The sequence below is a fragment of the Microcaecilia unicolor genome, chromosome 13, assembly GCF_901765095.1.
Source record: "Microcaecilia unicolor chromosome 13, aMicUni1.1, whole genome shotgun sequence".
Lineage (NCBI taxonomy): Eukaryota > Metazoa > Chordata > Amphibia > Gymnophiona > Siphonopidae > Microcaecilia > Microcaecilia unicolor.
Genome location: NC_044043.1, coordinates 13,453,893 through 13,479,532, shown reverse-complemented (window position 1 = coordinate 13,479,532; position 25,640 = coordinate 13,453,893). Strand labels below are relative to the sequence as shown.

Here is a 25,640-nt window from a genome sequence, read left to right as displayed (position 1 = left end):
AGTTGGGGGGGGGGGAGGGGGTCAGCAATAATATAAATGCAGTTGAATAGTATCTTCTGCTTCTTAAAAAATATATATCTGAAACACATTATGAGCAGGTGTGGGGAAGAGGGGGTGGTGGTTGGGAAGCAAGGATAGGGGAGGGCAGACTTATACGGTCTGTACCAGAGCCGGTGATGGGAGGTGGGACTGGTGGTTGGGAAGCGGGAAATACTGCTGGGCAGACTTATATGGTCTGTGCCCTGAAAAAGACAGGTACAAATTCAATTCAAGGTAAGGTATACACATATGAGTTTGTCTTGGGCAGACTGGATGGACCATGCAGGTCTTTTTCTGCCGTCATCTACTATGTTACTATGTGTGAGACATGGACCGTGTCCTAGAACTCAGCTGGCTAAATCAGAGCCCAGCAAGAGATGCACTAAACACCTGCAAATCGCCTGCTGACTCCCTCTCCTGTGAAGCAGAGGAGAAAAGGGTGGGTGGGTCTGTTAAAGGATATTTTGCTAAGATGCTGGTCTTTAGTTTTCTTCACCAGCATTTATCTGGCCTTTAGTTTTCGTTTCTCCTCAGATCGGTACTGCGGGTTGAATAACATGGTGTTGAGCAGCAGCAGTGAGATCAGTAAAAAAGGCGAGTACACTGCTACCAGCACAAGACGTTCTTGGAGGCTCAGAGGTCCCAGGCTGAATGTGGAAAAGTCGGAAAAGAGGATCTCTGCAATCATGAGGAGAACACATGTTGATGCATGAGTAGAATATATAATGGCAGGAATGCGTATCCACTTGCAGCCACCTGTACAGAGACAGAAATAGTAAACAACACAGAATTACCAAAAGGACAGACTAGAACCATCTTCTTTGTGGATGTAGTAACAGCAGTTAGCGTATGTGGGTTTAGAAAAAAAGGTGTGGACAAGTTCCTGGAGGAAATGTCCATACTACTACTACTATTTAGCATTTCTATAGCGCTACAAGGCGTACGCAGCGCTGCACAAACATAGAAGAAAGACAGTCCCTGCTCAAAGCTTACAATTTAAAAGACAAAAAATAAATAAAGTAGCAAATCAAATCAATTAATGTGAACGGGAAGGAAGAGAGGAGGGTAGGTGGAGGCGAGTGGTTACAAGTGGTTACGAGTCAAAAGCAATGTTAAAGAGGTGGGCTTTCAGTCTAGATTTAAAGGTGGCCAAGGATGGGGCAAGACGTAGGGGCTCAGGAAGTTTATTCCAGGCGTAGGGTGCAGCGAGACAGAAGGCGCGAAGTCTGGAGTTGGCAGTAGTGGAGAAGGGAACAGATAAGAAGGATTTATCCATGGAGCGGAGTGCACGGGAAGGGGTGTAGGGAAGGACGAGTGTGGAGAGATACTGGGGAGCAGCAGAGTGAGTACATTTATAGGTTAGTAGAAGAAGTTTGAACAGGATGCGAAAACGGATAGGGAGCCAGTGAAGGGTCTTGAGGAGAGGGGTAGTATGAGTAAAGCGACCCTGGCGGAAGACGAGACGGGCAGCAGAGTTTTGAACCGACTGGAGAGGGGAGAGGTGACTAAGTGGGAGGCCAGCAAGAAGCAGATTGCAGTAGTCTAAACGAGAGGTGACAAGGGTGTGGATGAGGGTTTTGGTAGAGTGCTCGGAAAGAAAGGGACCTTCAACTGAAGCAACTGCTTGCCCTGGAACTAGTAGCAGGGAGCATTGCCACAATTTGGGTTTCTGCCAGGTACTTGTGACCTGGCTTGGCCACTGTTTGGAAAACAGGATACTGGGCTAGATGGAACAATGGTGTGACCTAGTATGGCTACTCATGTTCTTATGTTATGTTCTAGGGGTGCATAGAAACAGCTCCAGAGATGTAACTTCTTGGCTTCTGAATCTAAATATAATTGCCCTTGCTATAAACCCCTGACTGGACACCTTTTCAAAATAGCTACAGCAGGGGCGTAGCCAGACAGACAATTTTGGGGGTGGGCCTAAGTCCCATGGGCAGGACAGCCATACTTCTGCCCGGCATCTCTCTCTCCCCCCCCCCCCCCCCCCTCAGGCAATTGGGCATCGCTGAACTCCACTCTCTGAACCCTCTTGTACCTTTTATAGCTGTCAATTCTTCGCTAGCAGACAGCAGGAATTCATATCCGCTGTTCATGCCAGGCCCAGAGCCTTCCCTCTGACTTGGTCCCGCCAAATTGCATCATAGTAACATAGTAGATGACGGCAGAAAAAGACCTGCACGGTCCATCCAGTCTGCCCAACAAGATAACTCATATTTGCTGCTTTTTGTGTATACCCTACTTTGATTTGTACCTGTGCTCTTCAGGGCACAGACCGTATAAGTCTGCCCAGCACTATCCTCACCTCCCCACCACCAGCCCTGCCTCCCAACCACCGGCTCTGGCACAGACCGTACAAGTCTGTCCAGCACTATCCCCGCCTCCCAACCATCAGTCCCGCTGCCCACCACCGGCTCTGGCACAGACCGTATAAGTCTGCCCAGCACTATCCCCGCCTCCCAACCACCAGCCCTGCCTCCCAACCACCGGCACTGGCACAGACCGTACAAGTCTGTCCAGCACTATCCCTGCCTCCCAACCATCAGTCCTGCTGCCCACCACCGGCTCTGGCACAGACCGTATAAGTCTGCCCAGCACTATCCCTGCCTCCCAACCACCAGTCCCGCTTCCCACCATCAGAGGGAAGTCTCGGGGCTGGCATGAGCAGCGGGTATGAACTGCTACTTGCTGCCAGCGAAGAACTGAGAGCTCTAAAAAGGTACCGGGGGGGGGGGGGGGGGGGGGGGGGGGGGAGTGGACTGACAGATCTGAACATCTGCAGAAGAGGGGCGGGAGAGATGCCAAGAGTCTTCAACTGGTGGAGATTGGGGATCCCGGCCAGCCATATCACAGCTGTGCCCTCCCAGGCCCATCTGTGGCTACACTACTGAGCTGCAGTGCAAGTTTGGTACTTTATTTAAAACCATGGTTGGGTCAATAGTCAGCCAGGGGTGGGAGTAGCATTTTTTTTTTAATGCCAGGCACTATGTCTGAATTACATTTGGATATTCAGTACTGGCAGCTGGATAGTGGCCAGTACTGAATATTTATTTAAAAAAAAATTTATATCCCACATCAGCTACCATTCTGAGTGGATTAACAAAATACATATATAATATCATCCACAATCATAAAAAAAAAGACTCACGGACCATTAAACAATAACTTTTAAATTTCGTCAATTGCCTACTTTAAAGAAGCACTGGGTTCCTTTTGATTATTACATCAAACAACAGCATCTCCTAGAGATTAGATTTTTTATATTTATACTTAAATTATCACATTTATTTGTATGTAACATATTTGGTTGTTTCCAGTTGTTCTTTGTTGTTGTGTGTTATATTGGTTTAAATTTTCTTGAAAACTCAATAAAAATGATTTAAAAAACACAAAAAAACAACAACTAATAAAACAATAAAAACAGCAGCTCAATCCTCCCACTATTAAAACCCAACCCAACCCTACAGTCCCCTTCAAGTCCTCAACCACTGGCACTATCTGGATCAGGGGCGTAACCACGGGCGGGCCTGGACGGGCCCAGGCCCAGCCACTTTCCCTCCAGGCCCACCCACCCAACACAGACCTGCCAAATCTCCCACAAAACACGCGGCGCTAGCTCCCATTTACAGCCACTGCTGCTTCTCCTGTTGAGCAGCAGCGGCCGCTACAAAAACAAAACAACTAAAAATGTTTTTAAAAAGCAAGTGCGGCACCGCAGGCAGCCATCAGGCATTGGCTGTCGGCTCTGCAGCTGCTCCTCACGCCTCTCGCGTCGCTGCGCTCCTCCGGGGTTCTGCTCCAGGGGCAGTGATGTGAGAGGCCTGATGGCTGCCTGCAGTGCCGCACTTGCTTTTTAAAAACATTTTTGGTTGTTTTGTTTTTGTAGCGGCCGCTGCTGCTCAACAGGAGAAGCAGCAGTGGCCCAGGCCCACCCAATTTCAGCTCTGGCTCGCCCACTCCCATTGATCCCATTGCCGGCCACTGCTGCTTTTCCTGTTGAGCAGTAGAGCCGGCGCTACAAAAAGAAGCGCTCAGCTGACTGAGCTGAGCGCCGCCGCCAACGTTAACAACGAGAAAAAATGTAATAAAAAAATAAAAAGCGCGGCACCATAGGCAGCCTCGAAGCATTGGCTGCTGGCTCTGCAGGCTCCTCCCGTCTCTTACGTCACTGCCCCTGGAAGGATGGGGAGAGAAAGAGGAGAGCTGCTGGATGGAAAAGGTGAGCAGAGAAAGACTGGAGAATAAGAGGAAAGGGGCATGGGGAAAACCAGGGTGAGAAAAAGATGAAAAGCCATACGTAGATGAAGGAAAAAGAAGGAAATTAAAGAATGGATAGCAAGAATGAATTACATCTGGACAGAAAGAGAGGCTGAAAAATATTGAAGAAAGCAAAGAGAAAGGAGAGAAAAATGGCAAAGGTTGCAGAAGAGTTAAGCGAAAATGAAGGAAAGCAGAATCTAGAGACTGGGAGCAACACAATGAGAAAAGGTAAATGGCCATACAACAAAGGTAAAGAAAATAATTTTATTTTTAATTTTGGGATAAAGTAATATGGTACCTGTGTTAATAAAGTTTCAGAGACCAATACTTCCTTCCTCAGGTCAGGAGAGGATACCATAACAGCATTATACTGACCTGAGGCAGGAGGTTTTGGCCTCTGAAAGTTCATTGAAAAGGGTGTTAGGCTATTAAATAAATAAATTATTACCCCTGTGTGACAAATGCATCTGATTAGTGTGACTAAAGTTTGCTGGGGGAGGGGGGTAGAGAGAAAAGTTTGTGCCCACCAACTTTGGGTTCAGGCCCACCCAAAATTAGCAGTCTGGCTACACCACTGATCTGGATAGTGGCATTATTCACATAGGCAGCTGGATAAAGTTGGGACAGTCTTTTTGCTGTCCTAACTGTACTAAATAGCAGACTGAATACTGCCAGTAATCAGATAACTGACAGTACACCAAGGCAATCTGTATGGATATTTAGTAGCACTGTCCAGATAGTGCCTTTGAATATCTGCAGATAGCAGGGGCGTATCTGAACTGCGGCGGTAGGGGGGGCCAGGGCCAGAGTGAGGGGGCACATTATAGCCCCCCCCCGCCCCCCGCCGCCACCGATCCCCCTCCCCCCAGCCGCTGCCATTGCCAATCTCCCCCCGCCGTTGCTGTCGTCTACCTTCGCTGGCGGGGGACCCCAACCCCCGCCAGCCGAGGTCCGCGTCCTCCTGCCGCTGCCGGCTGCCTGTAAAAGAATTCCGTCAGCTGGCGGGGGACCCCCAACCCCCGCCAGCCAAGCCGAGGTCCTTTCATTTCTTCCACTAAAGCTGGCGCCGAAAGTTTCTTCTGAGTCTGACGTCGCTGCACGTTGTACGTGCAGGACGTCAGACTCAGAAGAAACTTTTTGGCTAGGATCAGGCGACCCTCAGGGGGAGGAATGCTGGCTTCGGCCTAACCCCTGGTAAGCCTTTCCTCAGCTAAGAGGTGCCCACCTCTACCACCGGCTGCCTTTCAGGTGCTGTGGAGGACTTGCAGCTCATCTGCATATCCTTACAGCCTTCTCCGGGGTGACACCCAGGTCCACCCCGATCCACTCAGGGCCTCCGCTCTAGGTGCCAGGGCATTTTTCTCTTTGTATCTAATCTTTTTCCAGTTGCTAAACTACCTTAATCGTTTATGGCCCCTATTCACATTCTCTTCCTAGCTCTGTCCCTTCCTAATCTTTTCCCTCACCCCCTACCTCTCTCCGCTACAGGAACTCACTTCCCATCCACTGACTTCATCACCTCACCTTCCCTCCTACCCTCTTCCTCCCTCTTGGCTTTTAATCTCCGTCTCTTTCTTCCCTCCATTTTGCCTTCCCCATTCCACCTAAATACCTCTCACCTTCGACGCCTTCGTGGCCACACCTCTCCCGCTTTCTTTTGCTCCTTCTCTTACTCTCAGCTGGTGACATCAATCCCAATCCTGGCCCTCCTCACCAACTATTATCCAAACTCTACAGATCTCACCGTGACCTCTCTAACCTCATCTCTATTCCTCTACTCCCCTCCTCTTCTCTGCCCTTCTCTTGCGCCCTATGGAATGCCCGCTCTATCTGTAACAAACTCCCCTATATCCAGGACCTCTTTATCTCGCGTCACCTCCATCTGCTCGCCATAACAGAAACCTGGCTCTGCCCTGATGACTCTGCTTCAGTCGCAGCCCTGTGCCATGGCGGTTATCTATTTTCACATACTCCTCGCCCTGCTGGCCGTGGGGGCGGGGTTGGACTACTTCTCTCTCCCTCCTCCAGATTTCAACCCCTTCTTCCACCTCAATCTCACTGTTTTTCCTCCTTTGAAGTCCACTCTATCCGCCTTTTCTCTCCTCTGCCTCTTCAAATAGCAGTCATTTATCGTCCCCCTGATAAGTCCCTTTCATCCTTTCTCAGTGACTTTGACGCCTGGCTTGCCTTCTTCCATGATCCTTCCTCCCCCTCTCTCATCCTTGGTGACTTTAATATTCCTGCTAATGATCCTTCCAACTCTTATATTTCCAAGTTACTCGCTTTAACATCGTCCTTTAATCTCCAACTATGCTCCACCTCCCCCACTCATCAAAATGGTCACTGTCTTGATCTCATCTTCTCCTCCAACTGTTCACCTTCTAGTTTCCTTGCCTCTGATCATCCCTCCTCTGATCACCATCTTATAACTTTCACACTTAAATCTCCTCCCTCCCAGTCCCGTCCTATCCTATCTAATTTATCTAGGAATCTTCACGATATTGACCCTTCATCTCTATCCTCCCATGTTTCAAACCTCCTCTCTACTGTGGCACCATCCACGTCTGTCAACGAGGCTGTTTCTTCTTACAACAATACTCTATCCTCTGCCTTAGACACTCTTGCACCTTTGATGACCCGCCCTGTAAGGCATACAAAACCCCAACCTTGGCTGACTTCTAATATCCGCTACCTACGTTCCTGTACCCGTTCCGCCGAACGCCTCTGGCGGAAATCTCGGGCCCTTGCTGATTTCTTACACTTTAAGTTCATGCTGACCTCCTTCCAATCTGCTCTTTTACGTGCCAAACAGGATTATTATATCCAACTGACCAACTCTCTTGGCTCTAATCCTCGACTTCTCTTCACCACATTGAACTCTCTCCTCAAGGTGCCCCCTCCCCCAACTCCCCCTTCATTATCTCCTCAGACCCTTGCTGAATTCTTTCACAACAAGGTTCAAAAGATAAACCTTGCTTTCTCTACCTCACCAGCTCTCCCTCCACTAGTCCGTTCCCCTCTCTCTCCTTCCCCTCTTTCCCTTTCCTCCTTTCCTGAAGTTACTATTGAGGAAACTACACTTCTCCTTTCTTCCTCAAAATGTACCACCTGTTCCTCTGATCCCATTCCCACCCACCTTCTTAATGCCATCTCTCCTACTCTTATTCCTTTTATCTGTCACATTCTCAACCTCTCACTTTCCACTGCGACTGTCCCTGCTGCCTTTAAACATGCTGTGGTCACACCTCTCCTTAAGAAGCCTTCACTTGACCCTACTTGTCCCTCTAAATACCGACCTATCTCCCTCCTTCCTTTTCTCTCCAAATTACTTGAGCGTGCTGTTCACCGCCGCTGCCTTGATTTTCTCTCCTCACATGCTATTCTTGACCCATTACAATCTGGTTTTCGCCCTCTCCACTCAACCGAAACTGCGCTTACTAAAGTCTCCAATGACCTATTACTGGCTAAATCCAGAGGTCAATATTCCATCCTCATTCTTCTTGATCTTTCTGCTGCTTTTGACACTGTCGATCACAGCATACTTCTCGATACCCTGTCCTCACTTGGATTCCAGGGCTCTGTCCTTTCCTGGTTCTCTTCCTACCTCTCCCTCCGCACCTTTAGTGTTCACTCTGGTGGATCCTCTTCTACTTCTATCCCTCTGCCTGTCGGCGTACCTCAGGGTTCTGTTCTTGGTCCCCTCCTCTTTTCTATCTATACTTCTTCCCTTGGTTCATTAATCTCATCCCATGGCTTTTCCTACCATCTCTATGCTGATGACTCCCAAATCTACCTTTCTACCCCTGATATCTCACCTTGCATCCAAACCAAAGTTTCAGCGTGCTTGTCTGACATTGCTGCCTGGATGTCTCAACGCCACCTGAAATTAAATATGACCAAAACCGAGCTTCTCATTTCCCCCCCCAAACCCACCTCCCCGCTCCCCCTGTTTTCTATTTCTGTTGATGGCTCTCTCATTCTCCCTGTCTCCTCAGCTCGAAACCTTGGGGTCATCTTTGAATCTTCTCTCTCCTTCTCTGCTCATATCCAGCAGACCGCCAAGACCTGTCATTTCTTTCTTTACAACATCCGTAAAATCCGCCCCTTTCTTTCCGAGCACTCTACCAAAACCCTCGTCCACACCCTTGTCACCTCTCGTTTAGACTACTGCAATCTGCTTCTTGCTGGCCTCCCACTTAGTCACCTCTCCCCTCTCCAGTCGATTCAAAACTCTGCTGCCCGTTTCATCTTCCGCCAGGGTCGCTTTACTCATACTACCCCTCTCCTCAAGACCCTTCACTGGCTCCCTATCCGTTTTCGCATCCTGTTCAAACTTCTTCTACTAACCTATAAATGTACTCACTCTGCTGCTCCCCAGTATCTCTCCACACTCGTCCATCCCTACACCCTTTCCCGTGCACTCCGCTCCATGGATAAATCCTTCTTACCTGTTCCCTTCTCCACTACTGCCAACTCCAGACTTCGCGCCTTCTGTCTCGCTGCACCCTACGCCTGGAATAAACTTCCTGAGCCCCTACGTCTTGCCCCATCCTTGGCCACTTTTAAATCTAGACTGAAAGCCCACCTCTTTAACATTGCTTTTGACTCGTAACCACTTGTAACCACTCGCCTCCACCTACCCTCCTCTCTTCCTTCCCGTTCACATTGATTTGATTTGCTTACTTTATTTATTTTTTGTCTATTAGATTGTAAGCTCTTTGAGCAGGGACTGTCTTTCTTCTATGTTTGTGCAGCGCTGCGTATGCCTTGTAGCGCTATAGAAATGCTAAATAGTAGTAGTAGTAGTAATGTCTGATGACATCATTGTGGTGAAGTCTGTGTGGCTGGGATGCTGCTGACCTCTCATTAATTTGACACCACAATTAGGTTTAGCTAGGAGAGAATCTAATGACTGGTCAATTGAAAAGTTTGTGCGAGATAGTGATTACACCCACATTCTGCCCTCCTTGACTTACCTTTGTAGAATGCATACACGGCAAAAGGAAAGAAGGGCAGCTGTGCCAAAACTTCACAATATACAAATGCCACACACCAAGGAGGCAGCTCCGTCGCCAATGGATCTTTCAATGTAAGTGAGTACCATGTATTGTAATCTTTCAGCTGAAACAGAGAACACATTTATAAAACTTCATTAGTATTTTCACAGGAGAGAAGAACTAAGCATTCATTTTAAATATACACTGACCAATCTTCAGCTGGCAGTGGTCTTTTAAGCACTTGACCATTGCTGGCTGCCCTCAGTGGTGTGCTGGTAAATTTTTAACAACAGGCTCTCTCCACCGTCTACCTCTGTGCCCCCCCCCCCAAAAAAAAAATAAAATAAAATGTGCAGAGCTGGCTATTCCCAGGGAGAGAAATTTTTAACAACAGGCTCTCTCTCTCTGGGCATAGCCAGCCCTGCAATTTGGAGGGGGGGGGGGTGAGACCCAGGGGTGGACTGGGGGGGGGGGAACAACACATTTATCACCCCCCTACCTGTGCAGACACACTAGGCATTTCTTTGCTAACAGGGATGCTGAGCCCCGCAACCTAATAAATGGACTGCCACCGCTCCACACTGCTTGTTTCTGGCTCTGTGCAGCATTCCGGGACTTTTTGCACATTCTCAGAGCATGTACAAGAAGTCCTGACTGCCCGGCATGCTGCTCTGAGCAGGAAACAAGCAGCGGAGATCAGCAGAAGTCTATTTATTTGGCTGGTGGAACCTGGCAAAAACAAAAAAAGTGTACATATTGTGATAAAGTCACATCCAGGATAGTTGGGTTAAGGCAGTGTCAGTTTGAAATACAAGTCCCAGAAGGTATTGCAGGCAAGGAGCCAGGGGGTGAGATGAGGAACCCGGACTGGACTCCTAGCTGCAATGGGGGAAGACATGGGTGTAAGCTGGCAGGACATGTAGATGGGCTGCCACTAGGGGGAAAGAGAGTTAGGAAACCCAGTGTGCAGGAGCTCATCATTAGTCTAATGCTCAACTCAGCTGGTATGGGTGTGGGGGAAGCTAATGGAAGGAGAATGGTTGTGAGTGCAGAAGCCAGGGATTGATTAGGCAGATGGGAAGGAGTCCTAGAGGAGAGAAGCAGTTGCAGGCTGAAAATTCTTGGGTAAGGGAGGTCCCTAAAGTATTGAATTTACCAGTGAAGCTGATGCAGGGTGAAATCCCTTGGGTATGAGGAGTCCCTAAAGTATTGAACTCTCCTGAAGGTAAAGAGAGTAGAAGGTAGAAACTGCTGCTTTGTGATTTAACTTTGATGATGAACTGAAAGAACTGCTTCTATCTGGAATTGAACTACTGTTTATTGTGCACTGGATAAAAAGCCCAGACTGGAGCTGACTGTGAGCATGTATTGAATCCTGGTATGTGCTGATAGCCTACTGCTTAAAGGGGACTATTTGCCACACACTTTCAGGTGGCTTATATGTGGTTAAGATTGAAGGTGAATGCTGCTGTTGGAACTGTGTATCAGGTCTACTAGAAACCTGCATGGAATAAAGTCCTTAAGATTGAAGTTGCTGGTGGACATTTATTTCTTGACTGTACCGGGAGCCCGTGGCTGGAGGAGATCCCAAGCTGCTAACTCTTTTCCCAATAAATTTGACATTAAATGTGATATATAATTTACTGTCAGACTATTTCTCACCCTCGTACAAACTACATTCATTAAACTGAAACCTCTTTCAGCTTCAGAACTATTGACTGCAACAGTGCTAGCTATTTTTCTAGCTTTCTGGATAGTTGAAGGAACTGGAACTTTTTTTGATTCTGGATAAATCTCAAAAATCATTCAAGTCAATGTCATACTTTAAAATTTCATTTAAAATGACACAATTTCTCTTCACCAGCTATCCATGGTGAAGTTAATTCTTCATAAGGCCAAGTAGTTAATTTTTTTTTTAATTTGTGTTACATTTGTACCCCGCACTTTCCCACTCATGGCAGGCTCAATGCGGCTTACATGGGGCAATGGAGGGTTAAGTGAGTTGCCCAGAGTCACAAGGAGCTGCCTGTGCCTGAAGTGGGAATCAAACTCAGTTCCTCAGTTCCCTAGGACCAAAGTGCACCACCCTAACCACTAGTCCACTCCAATTTAGTTGTTAATATTAACAATGCTTTCATCATTGTTTCTGTCTGATAAAAGACGCAAGTTCATGTGTTGAATTACATTTTCTAATAACACATTCCTTGGAAGAGAAATGAATTTACTACTTTTAGTAAATGGAATATCTTTAAACGTATCCAACTTAATCAAATCCTCAACTTGAGATTCATGCTTTCCAGTACCAATCCTTAAATTTTCTAAAGTTCTTATGGTACATTTGATCAATTTGTGTGCTTTTTGGATGTTAGTTGATCTTGACGGCAATGCAGTTGAAAGTAATGAAAATTGCTCAAGAATATCAATCTTTTTAAAATTCTATTTATTACTTTTACATGCATTTCAAGTACAATCCTTGAATCAGAAAAGATGACTATAAGTCATTATAAATTGTTAAGGAAATAACTGTTACATACAAACTTAAATCTAATTCTTTTGCTCATCTTTAGTCCACAACGTGGAGGCAAAAATCACTACATATCAGGAAAATTCAATTAAAATTTAAATCAAGAAAAAGGTGGCAGAGAGGAGCACGAGTGCATATAATATTACGGCATAGAAGTTATTATCGACCTTGGTTGTGGTACCAGTGGGCTAGCCAACTTGGGAGTCCAAAAAAGAATTCAATTGTTTAGAATTTAACTTTATAACATATTTGCAAGGAAAATTCAGCCAGAAAAGCGCGCCCAATTGCAAAGCTTTCGGGCGCAATTTAAGAAAGAATATCAATCATTAAAGCAAGGTCTTGCAAGAAATTAATGTTAGCCAATCTCTTTGCCAAACTAGAATAAGCAGAAGAATGGGAAAAATGCACATATAATGCAGGATATGCACGCCACACAGCAGTAGCAGCTCGTAAACTACATGCTGCCCCATCTTGGCCCTAGTACTCGACCAATTTTAATAATTTCAAGTTCTAGCTCAGTTTGATTTTTATTAGATTGGTGATAAATGGAATATATTTTATCTAAAAATATTTTTAAATGATTTACTTGCTTTATTTCAGATATTGAATCGTCAAGTGATAGTTGCAATCGATGATTTAAACAGTGTCAAATGATGATTTTAGGAAATTTTGCTAACAACTTTGCAGCTACTCTAGACTTCTTTCCCAGCATTGTATTAGCACCATCAGAACAAAACGAAATCAAGTTTGCTTTCAAATATTCAATATCAAAGCCGTGAAGGGGCATAATCGAACGGAAACGTCTATCTCCATGGGCGTTTATCTCCGAGAACGGGTCCGTGAAGGGGCAGACCGAAGCGTATTTTCGGAAAACATGGACGTTTATATTCGTTTTTGAGCTGGGCGTTTTTGTTTTTCAGTGATAATGGAAAATGAAAGCGCCCAGCTCAAAAACGAATAAATCCAAGGCATTTGTTCGTGGGAGGGGCCAGGATTCGTAGTGCACTGGTCCCCCTCACATGCCAGGACACCAACCGGGCACCCTAGGGGGCACTTTTACAAAAACAAAAAAAACAAGGTAAAACAGCTCCCAGGTGCATAGCACCCTTCCCTTGGGTGTTGAGCCCCCCAAATCCCCCTCAAAACCCACTGCCCACAAGTCTACACCATTACTATAGCTCTAAGGGGTGAATGGGGGCACCTACATGTGGGTTTGGGGGGCGGTTTGGAGGGCTCCCATTTACCAGCACAAGTGTAACAGGTGGGGGGGGGGATGGGTCTGGGTCCACCTGCCTGAAGTCCACTGCACCCCCTAATAACTGCTCCAGTGACCTGCATACTGCTGCCAGGGAGGTGGGTATGACATTTGAGGGTGAAAATAAAAAGTTGTGAAACGGCATATTTTGTGGTGGGAGGGGGTTTGTGACCACTGGGGGAGTCAGGGGAGGTCATCCCCGATTCCCTCAAGTGGTCATCTGGTCATTTAGGGCACTTTTTGGGGCCTTATTCGTGGAAAAACAGGGTCCAGGAAAAGTGCCCTAAATTCTCGCTAAAAACGCATATTTTTTTTCCATTATCGGCGAAAGGCGCCCATCTCTGATCGCCCGATAACCACGCCCCAGTTCCGCCTTCGACATGCCCCCATCAACTTTGTCCGCATCCGCGACGGAGTGCAGTTGAAAACGTCCAAATTCGGCTTTCGATTATACCGCTTTATTCGTTTTTGTGAGATAAACGTCTATCTCCCGATTTGGGTCACAATATAGGCGTTTTTCTATTTCGATTATAAGCAGGATAGTCATTTAATGTAGACATTAATGTGTTGAAAATGTTCTCTGCTGTGGTTGACACCAATTCTTTTAAATCAACAAATACCATTACAGGTGCAGGGGCAGATTGAATTGCACATTGCAGATAAATCACTAGGGTGCTTTTCTTAACTGTATGATACAAATGTTGGCATTCTCTTCTATAATCTTAAATGTTTTCATCATAATTTCATTTGCAATGTGTTCTGCTATTCTTGTTGCACTGTAACGTGTATGCAAACAATTGCCTACATCAACTCCATTTTTCTCTTGCAATTCAATTGCCCCTTCTATATCAGACAGAGGCCTATTACGTTTTACTAAACTGTAAATAGTATTAAAAACCTTTACAGTAGCCTCAATATTTTTACTTAGTTTATGCACTAAACTGGAAATTGAGTCCATTAGCTGATTCTTTTAACAAATCTTGAATTTTAGCATGAGATTTAGAGGCATCATGTTTCCTCATTTTTTCCTAGTGGTTTTATTACTGCCATTTGGGATTACTAAATATACACTCCACTCCTTGGACACATGGACATGCTTTCCTGTTGACACTCCTAAATGCTGAACTTTCGAACAAGCCTTACATCCAAATTTACTTTCTTTTATGTCAAGCCATTTGTACTGTTTTGTAAATATAAATAATTGTTTCTCAGTCCAACAATCTGGAAATGCAAGATTATCTATTTTTTTCTTTTGATGAAGATGATGGGTTTTCATCAATGACTGGTTGTTCAACAGATTCAACATTTGTTTCTGCTGGATTCTTTCTACAATGATTTTCGTTCCCATCATTTTCAGTATCTGTCCTCATGTTCTTCACTTTTAAAAAACTTGATGGATCACTCTGTCGTTTTGGCATTTTAGGGATCATCACAATCTGAAAATAATTTTTTACATTATAAATTTATAGTAGAGTAAATATGGTAACAACAACCTATGTAGGGTTACCATTTTTGTGGAGCCAAAATAGAGGAAGCAGAATTAAAATAGTTGCTAATATACCTTTGCTAAAGAAATATTTAATTATAGCAAACTAGTAAAAAAGCCCCGTTTCTGATGCAAATGAAACGGGGGCTAGCAAGGTTTTCTTCAGAGTGTGCATGTGGGAGTGTGTGTCCCTGCCCTCTGCCCTCTCTCCCTCCCCCTCCCCCCTTGGAGTCCAGTCCTTCAGTGTTGTTTCCTGCTGTTCTGTGTTACAGAGAGAGTGAGGGCATCTCTCTCCCCTCCCCCCTCTGAGTCCTTCACTGTTACAGAGAGAGGGATTTCGTGCTGTGCTGTTTTCCTTCACTCATGGGGAAACCGGATATCTCTGGCGCTTCACACTTCCGGCTGGAAGCTTCATAGAACGTTGGTCTTGCCTTTTATATATATAGATGTGTAATTGGATTTTACTTAACACACATCAAACAGTGACTGATTTAACAGCAGTGAAAATTACTTTTCAAAAAACTTCCTTCCAGATTTGAGTTTGACCGAGTCTGAGGCTGATAATGTAATTTTATGGTATAAAGGATATGCACATGTTTTTGCTTTTTTAAACCCAAAGGTGAATCCTAAGGGTGGTTGAGCAATAAACTGTGTTGTTTCTGACTTTACTTGTTTTGGAATGCTTTTGGGTCCTCCTACTGATCTGTACATCTGCTGTCTGGAATTTTGGAAGATGGAAATAAAAATTTTGGACGTACTCTGTAGAAGTTGTTTTCTTTTGCAGTGTGATGGATGTCTGTTCTAGTGTGCGCATGTGATAATCTTTGAATAACTGCCTTTAATAAATGGCTATGGATTTCTGAACATATGGTATCATTAAAGGACAAACTTTTAAATGCTCAGTTGGGTATATATGCTAATCTCAACTTTGTTAAATATTTCAGACATATCCATCTATTTGTTCCCATGATATAACTGAATTTTATTATTCTGTCTCACTGTATTTTCAAATGTAAGCCATATTGAACCCGACTTTGCTTGAAATAGTGTGTTATAAATGTTAAAACGAACAAGAAAAAAAATCCTTTATTCTCCATCTTTTAAGACACTGCCTACCTGCCGGATAGTGATGGCACAAGGAAAGCAAGTTTGGTCCAGGGAAGACTAACTCAAAATAACCTGGCTGTTCCTTAGCTGGGCCCTAGTATTACCATGTTGAAAATGCAACCATACCATGCCTCTGTGGTTATGTTCCACTAATAAGTTAAACAATTAACTGGATTTCTTGAAAGGATTATATAAACTTTGTATGCATGACTAGGGACACAAACATATACTTATTTATTTCAATATCACAATTCTTCATGTACAGCCACAAAACAACCTTTTAGGGTGGATAGTGTTCACAATTAACTCCTTTTATTAGAGACCAGACAGAAATAAGAGTTTTCAGTTTTGGCACAGTATAAGTTATCACAAGAAGAAAATATAAGACAACCAATGGGCTGCATTAGGGGCTTATATAGCCCATTTATGTTTAAACAAAATAAATCTGCATAAAACAAAATATTTACTTTTATTTTGACTAATAAAACCACTTGCCCCTGAAACATGTTCAAAACGGAATAATCCTTTTGTGTATCTAAAAGGTAAACTTCTACAAAACAGATTAAGATCTGATTCCATGTGCCCCAATGAAAGGAGAGTTTAATTCTACTTCCATTTAATTTCAATATATTCCATCATCTTTATAGCACCATGCTTCCCAAGGTAGATTACAACAACAGTTAAGACGAACCCATCAGGAAACAGGATATCCTCACTGAAATTTGGCCATCTGTATTGTATACAATGTATTTATTTATTTATATATATTTTTTTTAGTGTAGAAAAATTAGCACAAAATACAGAGTTTAAAATTGCTGTTTCTACCAGCTATAATAATTTTTTAAGATGTTTTAGTGATATTCAATTGTTATTTTATGATATTTATATCTATATGGGAAGCTTTCAAATAAATTAAAAAGCTGTCTAATAAGTAAAAAAAAAAACAACAAACAACAACTTTTGACCTCTACCTTTTACGGCACTACCTATCCAACTGAAACAACTTTAGACTTGTTACAGATGGACAAACAATAAAGAACGACAACGTGGATGCAGCAGCTCATAGGTTTGCTTGCTTTGGTTTGAGTGTACTAGAGGAGATGACAGCTATGCGGGGGAGTGAAAACAGAGATTAACCAAATTGGCTTCCTTGCTTACCGTGGACTAGATAGGCTCATCATTTGAAACCTCTTTGGTCCCGACAGTGTCCTTTGACTGCCGCGTCCTGCCTACGTGGAAACAGCAAATTGAATCCAAGTAGGCGGGACGTGGCAGCAGAAGCACCCCGACGCCAGCGTCCTGTCCTAACCACTGCCTGCAGGTATGGTTCGGTTCGGTTCGGTCCGGAGGACTGCGGTGGTCAGGTTGAGGCAGGGAGTGGATGCGGGAGGGAAGAAAGGACAAAGAAAGTTCAACGCATGGGGCAGCAGGGGAGAGAGAATCAAGAACTCAGATGGTGCAAGTGTTTTTTTTTTTTGGGGGGGGGGGGGGCGGTCGTCGACTCATCAACCAAACCAATTTCCACTTGTCCTCCCCCAACAAATGGGTCCAGTAACAAGTCTGCTTCTTAAATTCTTACCAGAGAGGGTAATGCTGTGCACTTCTGTAACAACGATCAGCCCAGTAGGGCTCTCCTCTGTCCTCTCTGGCAGCTGAAATCTCAGGAGGACAGCGGCAGGGCAGCCAAGTTGAGGTTGGACGGTGGTGGACCACAGCTCCACGACCAGTTAGTGACAGCTATCAGGTGACAGCTGGTGTGTTTGGGCATGCGTGCCTCCAGCCTCCCGCTGCAATTTGTGAAAAAAACCCCAACCTTTAAGTCCCAGCTGACAGCACAACAACCAGCTCGCAAAATTGTTCAAAAATTAACAATTGGCTCTGCCCAGGATACCGAGGGAGCTCAGAGAGGTCCTGGTGGGACCTCTTAAAGATTTATTTTATAGATCTTTAGAGACAGGAGAGGTTCCGTGGGATTGGAGACGAGCGGATGTGGTCCCTCTTTACAAAAGTGGAGACAGGGAAGAAGTGGGAAACTACAGACCGGTAAGTCTCACGTCGGTGGTAGGAAAAATAATGTATAATGGAGTCGCTGCTGAAAGAAAGGATAGTTAACTTTCTAGAAGCCGATGGGTTACAGGACCAGAGGCAGCATGGCTTTACCAAAGGAAAATCCTGCCAAATGAATCCTATTGACTTCTTTGACTGGGTGACCAAAGAACTTGATGAAGGACATGCGCTAGATGTAATCTACTTGGATTTCAGCAAAGCCTTTGATATAGTCCCCCACAGAAGACTAGTGAATAAGCTGAAAGGGCTGAACTTAGGACCAAAGTGGTGAACTGGATAGGAAACTGGTTGACTGACAGGTGGCAGAGGTTGGTGGTAAATGGAATCCGCTCAGAGGAAAGGCAGATGAGCAGTGGAGTTCCTCAGGGGTCGGTGCCAGGGCCAATTCTGTTTAATATATTTGTGGGAGATATTGCTGAAGGGTTGGAAGGAAAGGTTTGCCTTTTTGTGGATGACACGAAGATAGCCAAAAGATTGGATACCCTGGAGTGAGTAGAAACAATAAGAAGGGATCTCCAAATGTTAGAAGAATGGTCGAGGGTCTGTGTAATAAAAGTGAATTTTAAAGATTATTTTTTTTTTAACTCTGCCTTGACCGACCAGTGCACTCAGGGTCTGTATTTTTGATTAGAAGTAATTCTGTTTAAAAATTATTGTTTAATTTTGATTCTGTGAAAATAAGTTGGAATGTAGAAGATAAGACACAGCTCTAATTAATTTGGTATGTGAAGGGGGAAGGTGGAGACTGTTTTTGAGTTCAGATTGGCTACCTGGACTGGGAAACATATGACCACATTCCCACAGTATGGCTTGTTTCTCAAGCATTCTATAATTTTCCTTAGCTCTGAACATGAGTTAAACCTAATAAAAAAGGGGGGCCTCTGGTAGTGAAGTGGGAAGCCCATCTATGGGTGGACGCACCTCGAAGACCCAGAATCCTGGTCAAAGAAGCTCCTGGCTTTTACTATGAACAGGGCCCCCCAGATGATAAGAGCCTGGATGATGTAAGGGCCAGTGATGATTGTTTTATTGCTTCTTTTCCTGGTCTAGGAACTCCTAGCATTGCTTAGATGTAGGGACCAGTGATGTAATGATTATTTATAGATAGGTTTTCTTTAATTATAGATAGAATGATTATAGATATTGCTTCTTTCAGTTATATAGCTAATCATTGTATATATATCTTAATCACTGTATATATCTTAATCATTGTAGATTTTAGCACCTCTAATAAAAGTCTCATTTACCAAATACGAATCCAAAAGAATCCAAAGTAATTACTGAGTGTGTTAGTGAAACGCTGTAAATCCATAGCAGTACAGTCTGGCAGTTAAACTTTAATACATACTGATAATGAGGTATCATAATATACTAGGTTTAAATCTATGTATCATTTACCCTCTATTATATAAACCCTTCTCATAAGCAAATGTCCAAATATCATACTATCACTTAAACTAATGAATTTTTGGTGCTCAGTATGGTAGTGACACTGTGCCTTTTACTGGAGGTATTAACCTTCAGCAGCAGAAAACACACTCTTCAATTTCACATCATGGCACCACCCTCCCTTCCTACCACATATTAACACTCTTTTTCAGTCTTAACCAAGTTATCATGGTTCAATATCCAATGCACTTAACTTGAATGACGTGGTAGCAGATCAGGTGTCAATATAGGGGGATGAAGCGGTGATCTAACAAATGTTCTAATAAATAGAAAATCCACTCTTACTCTCCTCTCAATATCGGCCTCAGCGGGTGCTCAGTGAAATCATTTAATCTTCTTTATCACACGGAACCATGTTTCACAGAAATGGCGTTTTCAAGAGAACAGAAGCCAACCAGGCAGGTTTTCCACCTAACTCTGTCCGTCCCAAACAGTACACTCACAGCTGCTCCTCTTAAGTTTTTTTTTTTTCACCATTCTTCTCATTTTATCATAGTCTCCTTTTTGAAAGTTAAATGCTAATGTGAAAACAAGGAATCTACAATGAGGCCAAAGTAGGCTTCAACAGGCATCATGCATAAACCAGTGTGCCCCCACCTCTGGATACAATCGCTCACCCTACGAATACCCTGGGAATCCCTCGGGTGAACTCTTGTAGAACTGACAGAGGTGAGGTGCAATTATTTTCACTAGCCTTGCTTACTTGTTTCTAAAACAAACAGATGTTTTACTTTTAGAATTGATCAATTTATTTGGAGCTATTAAGTAAACAACCAATTTTCCCTAAATCTAACAGTATTCTTGTTTCTTCACAGATAATCAACCTCTCCTCCAATACTAAACACAACAGTAACAGATCAGATGAGTATACATTTGACTTTAGCAAAACTTTATATCATAAACATGTATGTAACCTCAAAAATCAATTTCTAGAATTTTTTTAACTTGTAAGAATTGATTCTTTGTGTATTTTTCTTTCCAGGTTCTTCTTTCAGTCAACTTGCAAGATAAGTATAAAGTTTATGGTTTTATTTTACTCTCTATCATAGATTTCTTGTCTCCTTTTCAAATGTTTGTGATGAAAGGTTAAAGGATACTTTGTACACTTTTTCCAGCTGTCTTGTATTTCTTCTGTCTTCTTCTTTCTTTTATTGTTGGGCACCATTTAATGTAGCGATGACCTCAGGAACCAGCAACCACGAACCATCTGGGAAACTTACTACTCTAATCTTTAAAAAAACTCAAAAATCCTAAATTCTGACTAAATAAGTGACACTAGCAACTTCCAAAGATGATTGAGAAATTGTTTTCATAACTACCCCAAGTAAAAAAAATGAATAATTCTTAATCCCTACACTTACCCTCCCACAATTAATTTAAGTATTGGGAGTAGCTTCCTTCAAAACTACTGGAAACATAAAATTCTCTGGGATTAAAATAACTCCCAGCTGCTCTGCATATACACTGCCACCTAAGTTCAGTGTAATTAGTATTTTCCTTTAAATAAACGTTTATTTAAAACCCCAGTGCAGCTTTTCACTTTTCAAACTCCTTCTAAAACCCATTTGGTTTAATAGAATTTTAAAGTACTACTACTACTACTACTATTTAGCATTTCTATAGCGCTACAAGGCATACGCAGCGCTGCACAAACATAGAAGAAAGACAGTCCCTGCTCAAAGAGCTTACACTTCAGCCAGCACTTTTGTGGAAAATATTAAATATGACACCTTATTAGATGAACCAGTCTTCCTAGCTCATCAAAACATTGATATCCTGGTAGGATTTATTGTGTTATTTCATTTCTAACACCACAGCCTTTCAAGCAGCTATCAGTCACCTCTCTAAAAGCCTCTAGAATCGCGACAGGCTTTTCAAGTTAAGCAATTAGTCTTGATCACCTTCTCCACACTCAACAACTTTAAAGGATCCCCCAAATCCGTTCTTTAAACAGATTTTCTATTTCAGCTGTTCACAGACCCCTAACATACGTCTGTACAAATTACGTTTAGAAGCTTAAGTATGTCATACACGGCACAAGCCCAGCATGAGCCTCTGCACTAACATAGCACTCTGCAATCACCTATAAACATACATTTTACATTAATTTCTGACAGTTCCAGCAATATACAGCACTTCCAACTACTTTAAATAAACTTTCCATACCTCATTAAGCATCTGAAAGTGTTTATTTTTAAGTTTTCACTCTGCACGTGACTGCTGCACTTCCCCAGCACAGGTACGTTTTTATTTTTAAACCCCTTCGGGGTTACACCAGGATGCAGGAAGCACCACGGGATTGTCACATGTATGCCTCTTAGCACCCACTTCTATAAGCAAGCATGTACACATTGCCAAGTAGCCACCAAGACAGGAACACTTCTCAGGAAAGCCAACTTCAAATCAGCGTAGACTACTCTGGTGAAATAGGTACTTTATTTTATTGGATTTATAAACCACACACGTCCGAGTTGGGGACTCACTTCTGTGTGGCTTACATTAAGTTAACTCAGATATACAAATCAGATACACCAATAACAGGTCAGGGGTACATGAAGAGGGAGTATAAAGATAAATGGACGAGTTAACATAGCTAGGGAGGTAGTGTGGTATCATGATCTGGGTATATTTGTTGTGCTGTATGTCGCTTGATGCTAGGTTGCAACGATCACCAATTATTTTTTTGTACAAAAATGCTTTACATTTTTTGCAAAAACTTTCATAGGTGATGTCGTGTTGTGTGTTCTTTGGCAATGCATTCCACCATCTGGCCGTGTTCAATGGGAAGTCTGTGGTGTGGGCTGCTTTGTAGACCACCCCTTTGCAGCTGGGATGGTGTATGATGAGGTAGTCTCTCAGTTTCTCTCTGAGTATAGGTTGTGGTAGTTCAACTAGTAACATCATATAACTTGGTGTGGTGCCGTATACAATCTGGTACACGACAGCACAAATTTTGAAGACGATCACTCTTGCTCTTATTGGTAGCTAGTAGCAAATAGCTTGGTAGGAGGGAAGCCAATTGGTCAGCTGAGAACGTGCAGCCAATCGCCAAGCGTGGCTGCTCTGCACATGCTCACAACAGCATGTGCTACCGCTTTCATACGTGCATACAAGCTGCGTGTGTAGCTTTTTTTTTTTTTTTTAATTTATCAGTGGCACAAGAGCTTTTCATATACAGGAAAGCTCTACAAAGCCATGGTAGCAGCGAGCCCATTTTCAGAAGAGATGTGCTCTCCCTCTGCCCGGCAGCAGCATGGCGCTGCAGTCTGACCACGAGTGTCTCCTGTGCCCAGCACTGGCGCCCTTCCTCAGAAGGAACTAGCTACCAAGATCGTGGCACAGATCTGCAATGAGAAGCCCGAACAGGTGCTGTCGATCCTCCCTAAGGTGCTCTTCAGACTGGCGGGAGGGAGCTGGGGCTGCAGCAGCCGAGAAAACCGAGCCAGTGCCCGCCTGGAAAAATCTGACCTGCTACTACCTGGAGCCTATTTGTGCTGTACACAAGCTCCTTCCATAAGTGAGCTGGGGCCTCTGAACTGCGGTAGTGCTACACTCGCCCTCGGATCCTCCTGGTGACTGCACTGCCAAGAAGAAGCCGTCATACAACGACAGCTCCTGACCACCCGTAAAAATTTCATCCTAAAGGTAGGCGGTCCTTTCTGTGCATCGCTCAGAGAACTGCTGTGCATCACTTGGAATGCACATTTGAATAGTAATTAGCTCATTAAAATAACTTTGCATACAATTCTTGTTGGCTGCTACAGTGACAGGAAAACAGCCTCCTTTGCGTATGTCTCGCTAAACTCCGTGCTCACTAAACCGGCTAGAACCAGTGGGGGAAAAAAAGCACATTGCTGGCTCAGTAAGTTTTGTTCTTCTGGGTCTCGGAGCTTAATTTGTACTGGAACAGCATTCCACTGCTTTCTTACTCTACAAGCAGAGCTGATTTCACCCCCAAGGAGGCAGAGGTTGCTGTGATCGCCTTTGAGGTTCTACAGCTCCAGGAAGCGGCTCTGAGCAGCAATCGCCCAACTCTCCCAAAGTAAAACTCAATGGATTATACTGTGTACCCCTGCTTCCCCAACTCAGTAAAAAACTGGCCTTCCTTAAGTGCTATCAACACTTCTCTGGGACGCATGCAACTAGCAGTTTGAACACACCCCAGATGGTTTCATGTGGATAAAGCTGAATGTGCCAAGTTGAGGGGGAGGGGGGAAGGGGAGTCAGAGGAGATGATGTCAACACACAAAGCAATCTTAAATCTACCAAGCAAACCTTGCTTTCTTCTGGAATTTAGGCGTTTACAAGGAATAAAATGTGCACGCAGCAGAAACTGGAGGCTCCTAATGAAAATGGGAATAATTATGCATTTTTCTGCAACTTTTTTTTTGCTGTATCTAATATCTTTCTAGAAACTGAGCATAGGAGCCAACTTCTCAAAATTATTGGGGGTGCTAAACTCAATGCAAATTATCCCTCCCTGGACACAATGCAGAAGTTTGTTAATATTGGGGGTGGCTGAAGCACCCACAGAGTTGGCTCCTACCAAGCTGAGGATCTTTTCTCAGTACAGAGCTGAAACTTGTATTCAGGTTTATTAGTGCCCATATTTTGGGGGGGGGGGGGGGGGGGGAGCTTTTTATCTGTTGGAATAAAGGTCAGATCCAGCGGTTTTCTGGTACTCTGATTTTATAGTATTTACACCGCTTCCAGTGGACGAGCCAACAATCTGTCCTATTTGTCTTATCCATCCATCCATATAGTGCAACAGTGTCCTGAGCTGCAGTTAGCATGACCTCATCTGCAGGTCTGTTCACTTCTACTCTCTGCATATGTCCACAATACTTGGTTGGAACGGATGCTTTCCTCTCCCTCTCCCAATTCCACCTTCTTTTCGTGCAAAAATTAAAGACCCAGTTCAACAGACTAGCTAAACTACTCACCGCCTGCGGGAAGAAGCTGGCGGGAAGCAGAATCTGCAGGTCGACCAGCAGCGTGATGGGAATGTGACAGACAAAGTAGAGAACGAAAATCCACTCCAAGATGCGAGTAAAGGAGCCCATGGTGGGTGGTGGTGCAGCTGATCGCGCTCGCTCCGTGTGTTGCCCCTCGCCACCAGCTACTACCAAAGGCGCCAGCCCAGCACTTAAGCAAGAGCTAAAAGTAAACAGCTGCTGTACCTCCTCCCCCTCCAGGCAAACTCCCCAGCGGCTCGCTTAGACCACGCCTCCATCGTGCTTGCCTACAGCCAATCAGCTGACCCCGACTCCTTCTGCCCACATTCCTTTCGCAGCAGGAGGGCACTAGGGAGGTGGAAGAAAGCAGGAGACGGGGTGACTAGGGTGTCCCTATAACCAGCCCTCTAAATACATAGTAAATGACGGCAGATAAAGACCTGAACGGTCCATCCAGTCTGCCCAACAAGATACACTCATTTTACATGGTATGTGATACTTTATATGTCTACTCGTGTTTGATTTGTCCTTACCATTCTCAGGGCACAGACTATAGAAATCTCTTGTACTAAAAGTTCTGAAGATTCTGGAATCCTAAAGAGTTACAAGATTCCGGAATCCCAATTAGTAGCAACATTCCATGTAGAACCCCAAAGAGTAACATAGTGACATAGTAAATGACGGCAGATAAAGACCTGAACGGTCCATCCAGTCTGCCCAACAAGATACACTCATTTTACATGGTATGTGATACTTTATATGTCTACTCGTGTTTGATTTGTCCTTACCATTCTCAGGGCACAGACTATAGAAATCTCTTGTACTAAAAGTTCTGAAGATTCTGGAATCCTAAAGAGTTACAAGATTCCGGAATCCCAATTAGTAGCAACATTCCATGTAGAACCCCAAAGAGTAACATAGTGACATAGTAAATGACGGCAGATAAAGACCTGAACGGTCCATCCAGTCTGCCCAACAAGATACACTCATTTTACATGGTATGTGATACTTTATATGTCTACTCGTGTTTGATTTGTCCTTACCATTCTCAGGGCACAGACTATAGAAATCTCTTGTACTAAAAGTTCTGAAGATTCTGGAATCCTAAAGAGTTACAAGATTCCGGAATCCCAATTAGTAGCAACATTCCATGTAGAACCCCAAAGAGTAACATGGTGACATAGTAAATGACGGCAGATAAAGACCTGAACGGTCCATCCAGTCTGCCCAACAAGATACACTCATTTTACATGGTATGTGATACTTTATATGTCTACTCGTGTTTGATTTGTCCTTACCATTCTCAGGGCACAGACTATAGAAATCTCTTGTACTAAAAGTTCTGAAGATTCTGGAATCCTAAAGAGTTACAAGATTCCGGAATCCCAATTAGTAGCAACATTCCATGTAGAACCCCAAAGAGTAACATGGTGACATAGTAAATGACGGCAGATAAAGACCTGAACGGTCCATCCAGTCTGCCCAACAAGATACACTT

The 25,640-nt window shown here is 44.0% G+C and overlaps 1 protein-coding gene across 1 annotated transcript; it reads right to left on the bottom strand.

Annotated features, from left to right (window-relative positions):
* Positions 1-289: 289 nt before the first annotated feature.
* On the bottom strand, positions 290-24,336 carry LOC115482603 (sigma intracellular receptor 2-like). Its single transcript, XM_030222523.1, has 3 exons — positions 24,131-24,336; positions 9,279-9,423; positions 290-795 (listed from the first exon to the last, which is right to left on the bottom strand). The coding sequence occupies exons 1-3, from the start codon at positions 24,248-24,250 to the stop codon at positions 542-544; spliced, it is 519 nt and encodes a 172-aa protein (XP_030078383.1). The 5' UTR covers positions 24,251-24,336; the 3' UTR covers positions 290-541.
* Between the last annotated feature and the right edge of the window lie 1,304 nt (positions 24,337-25,640).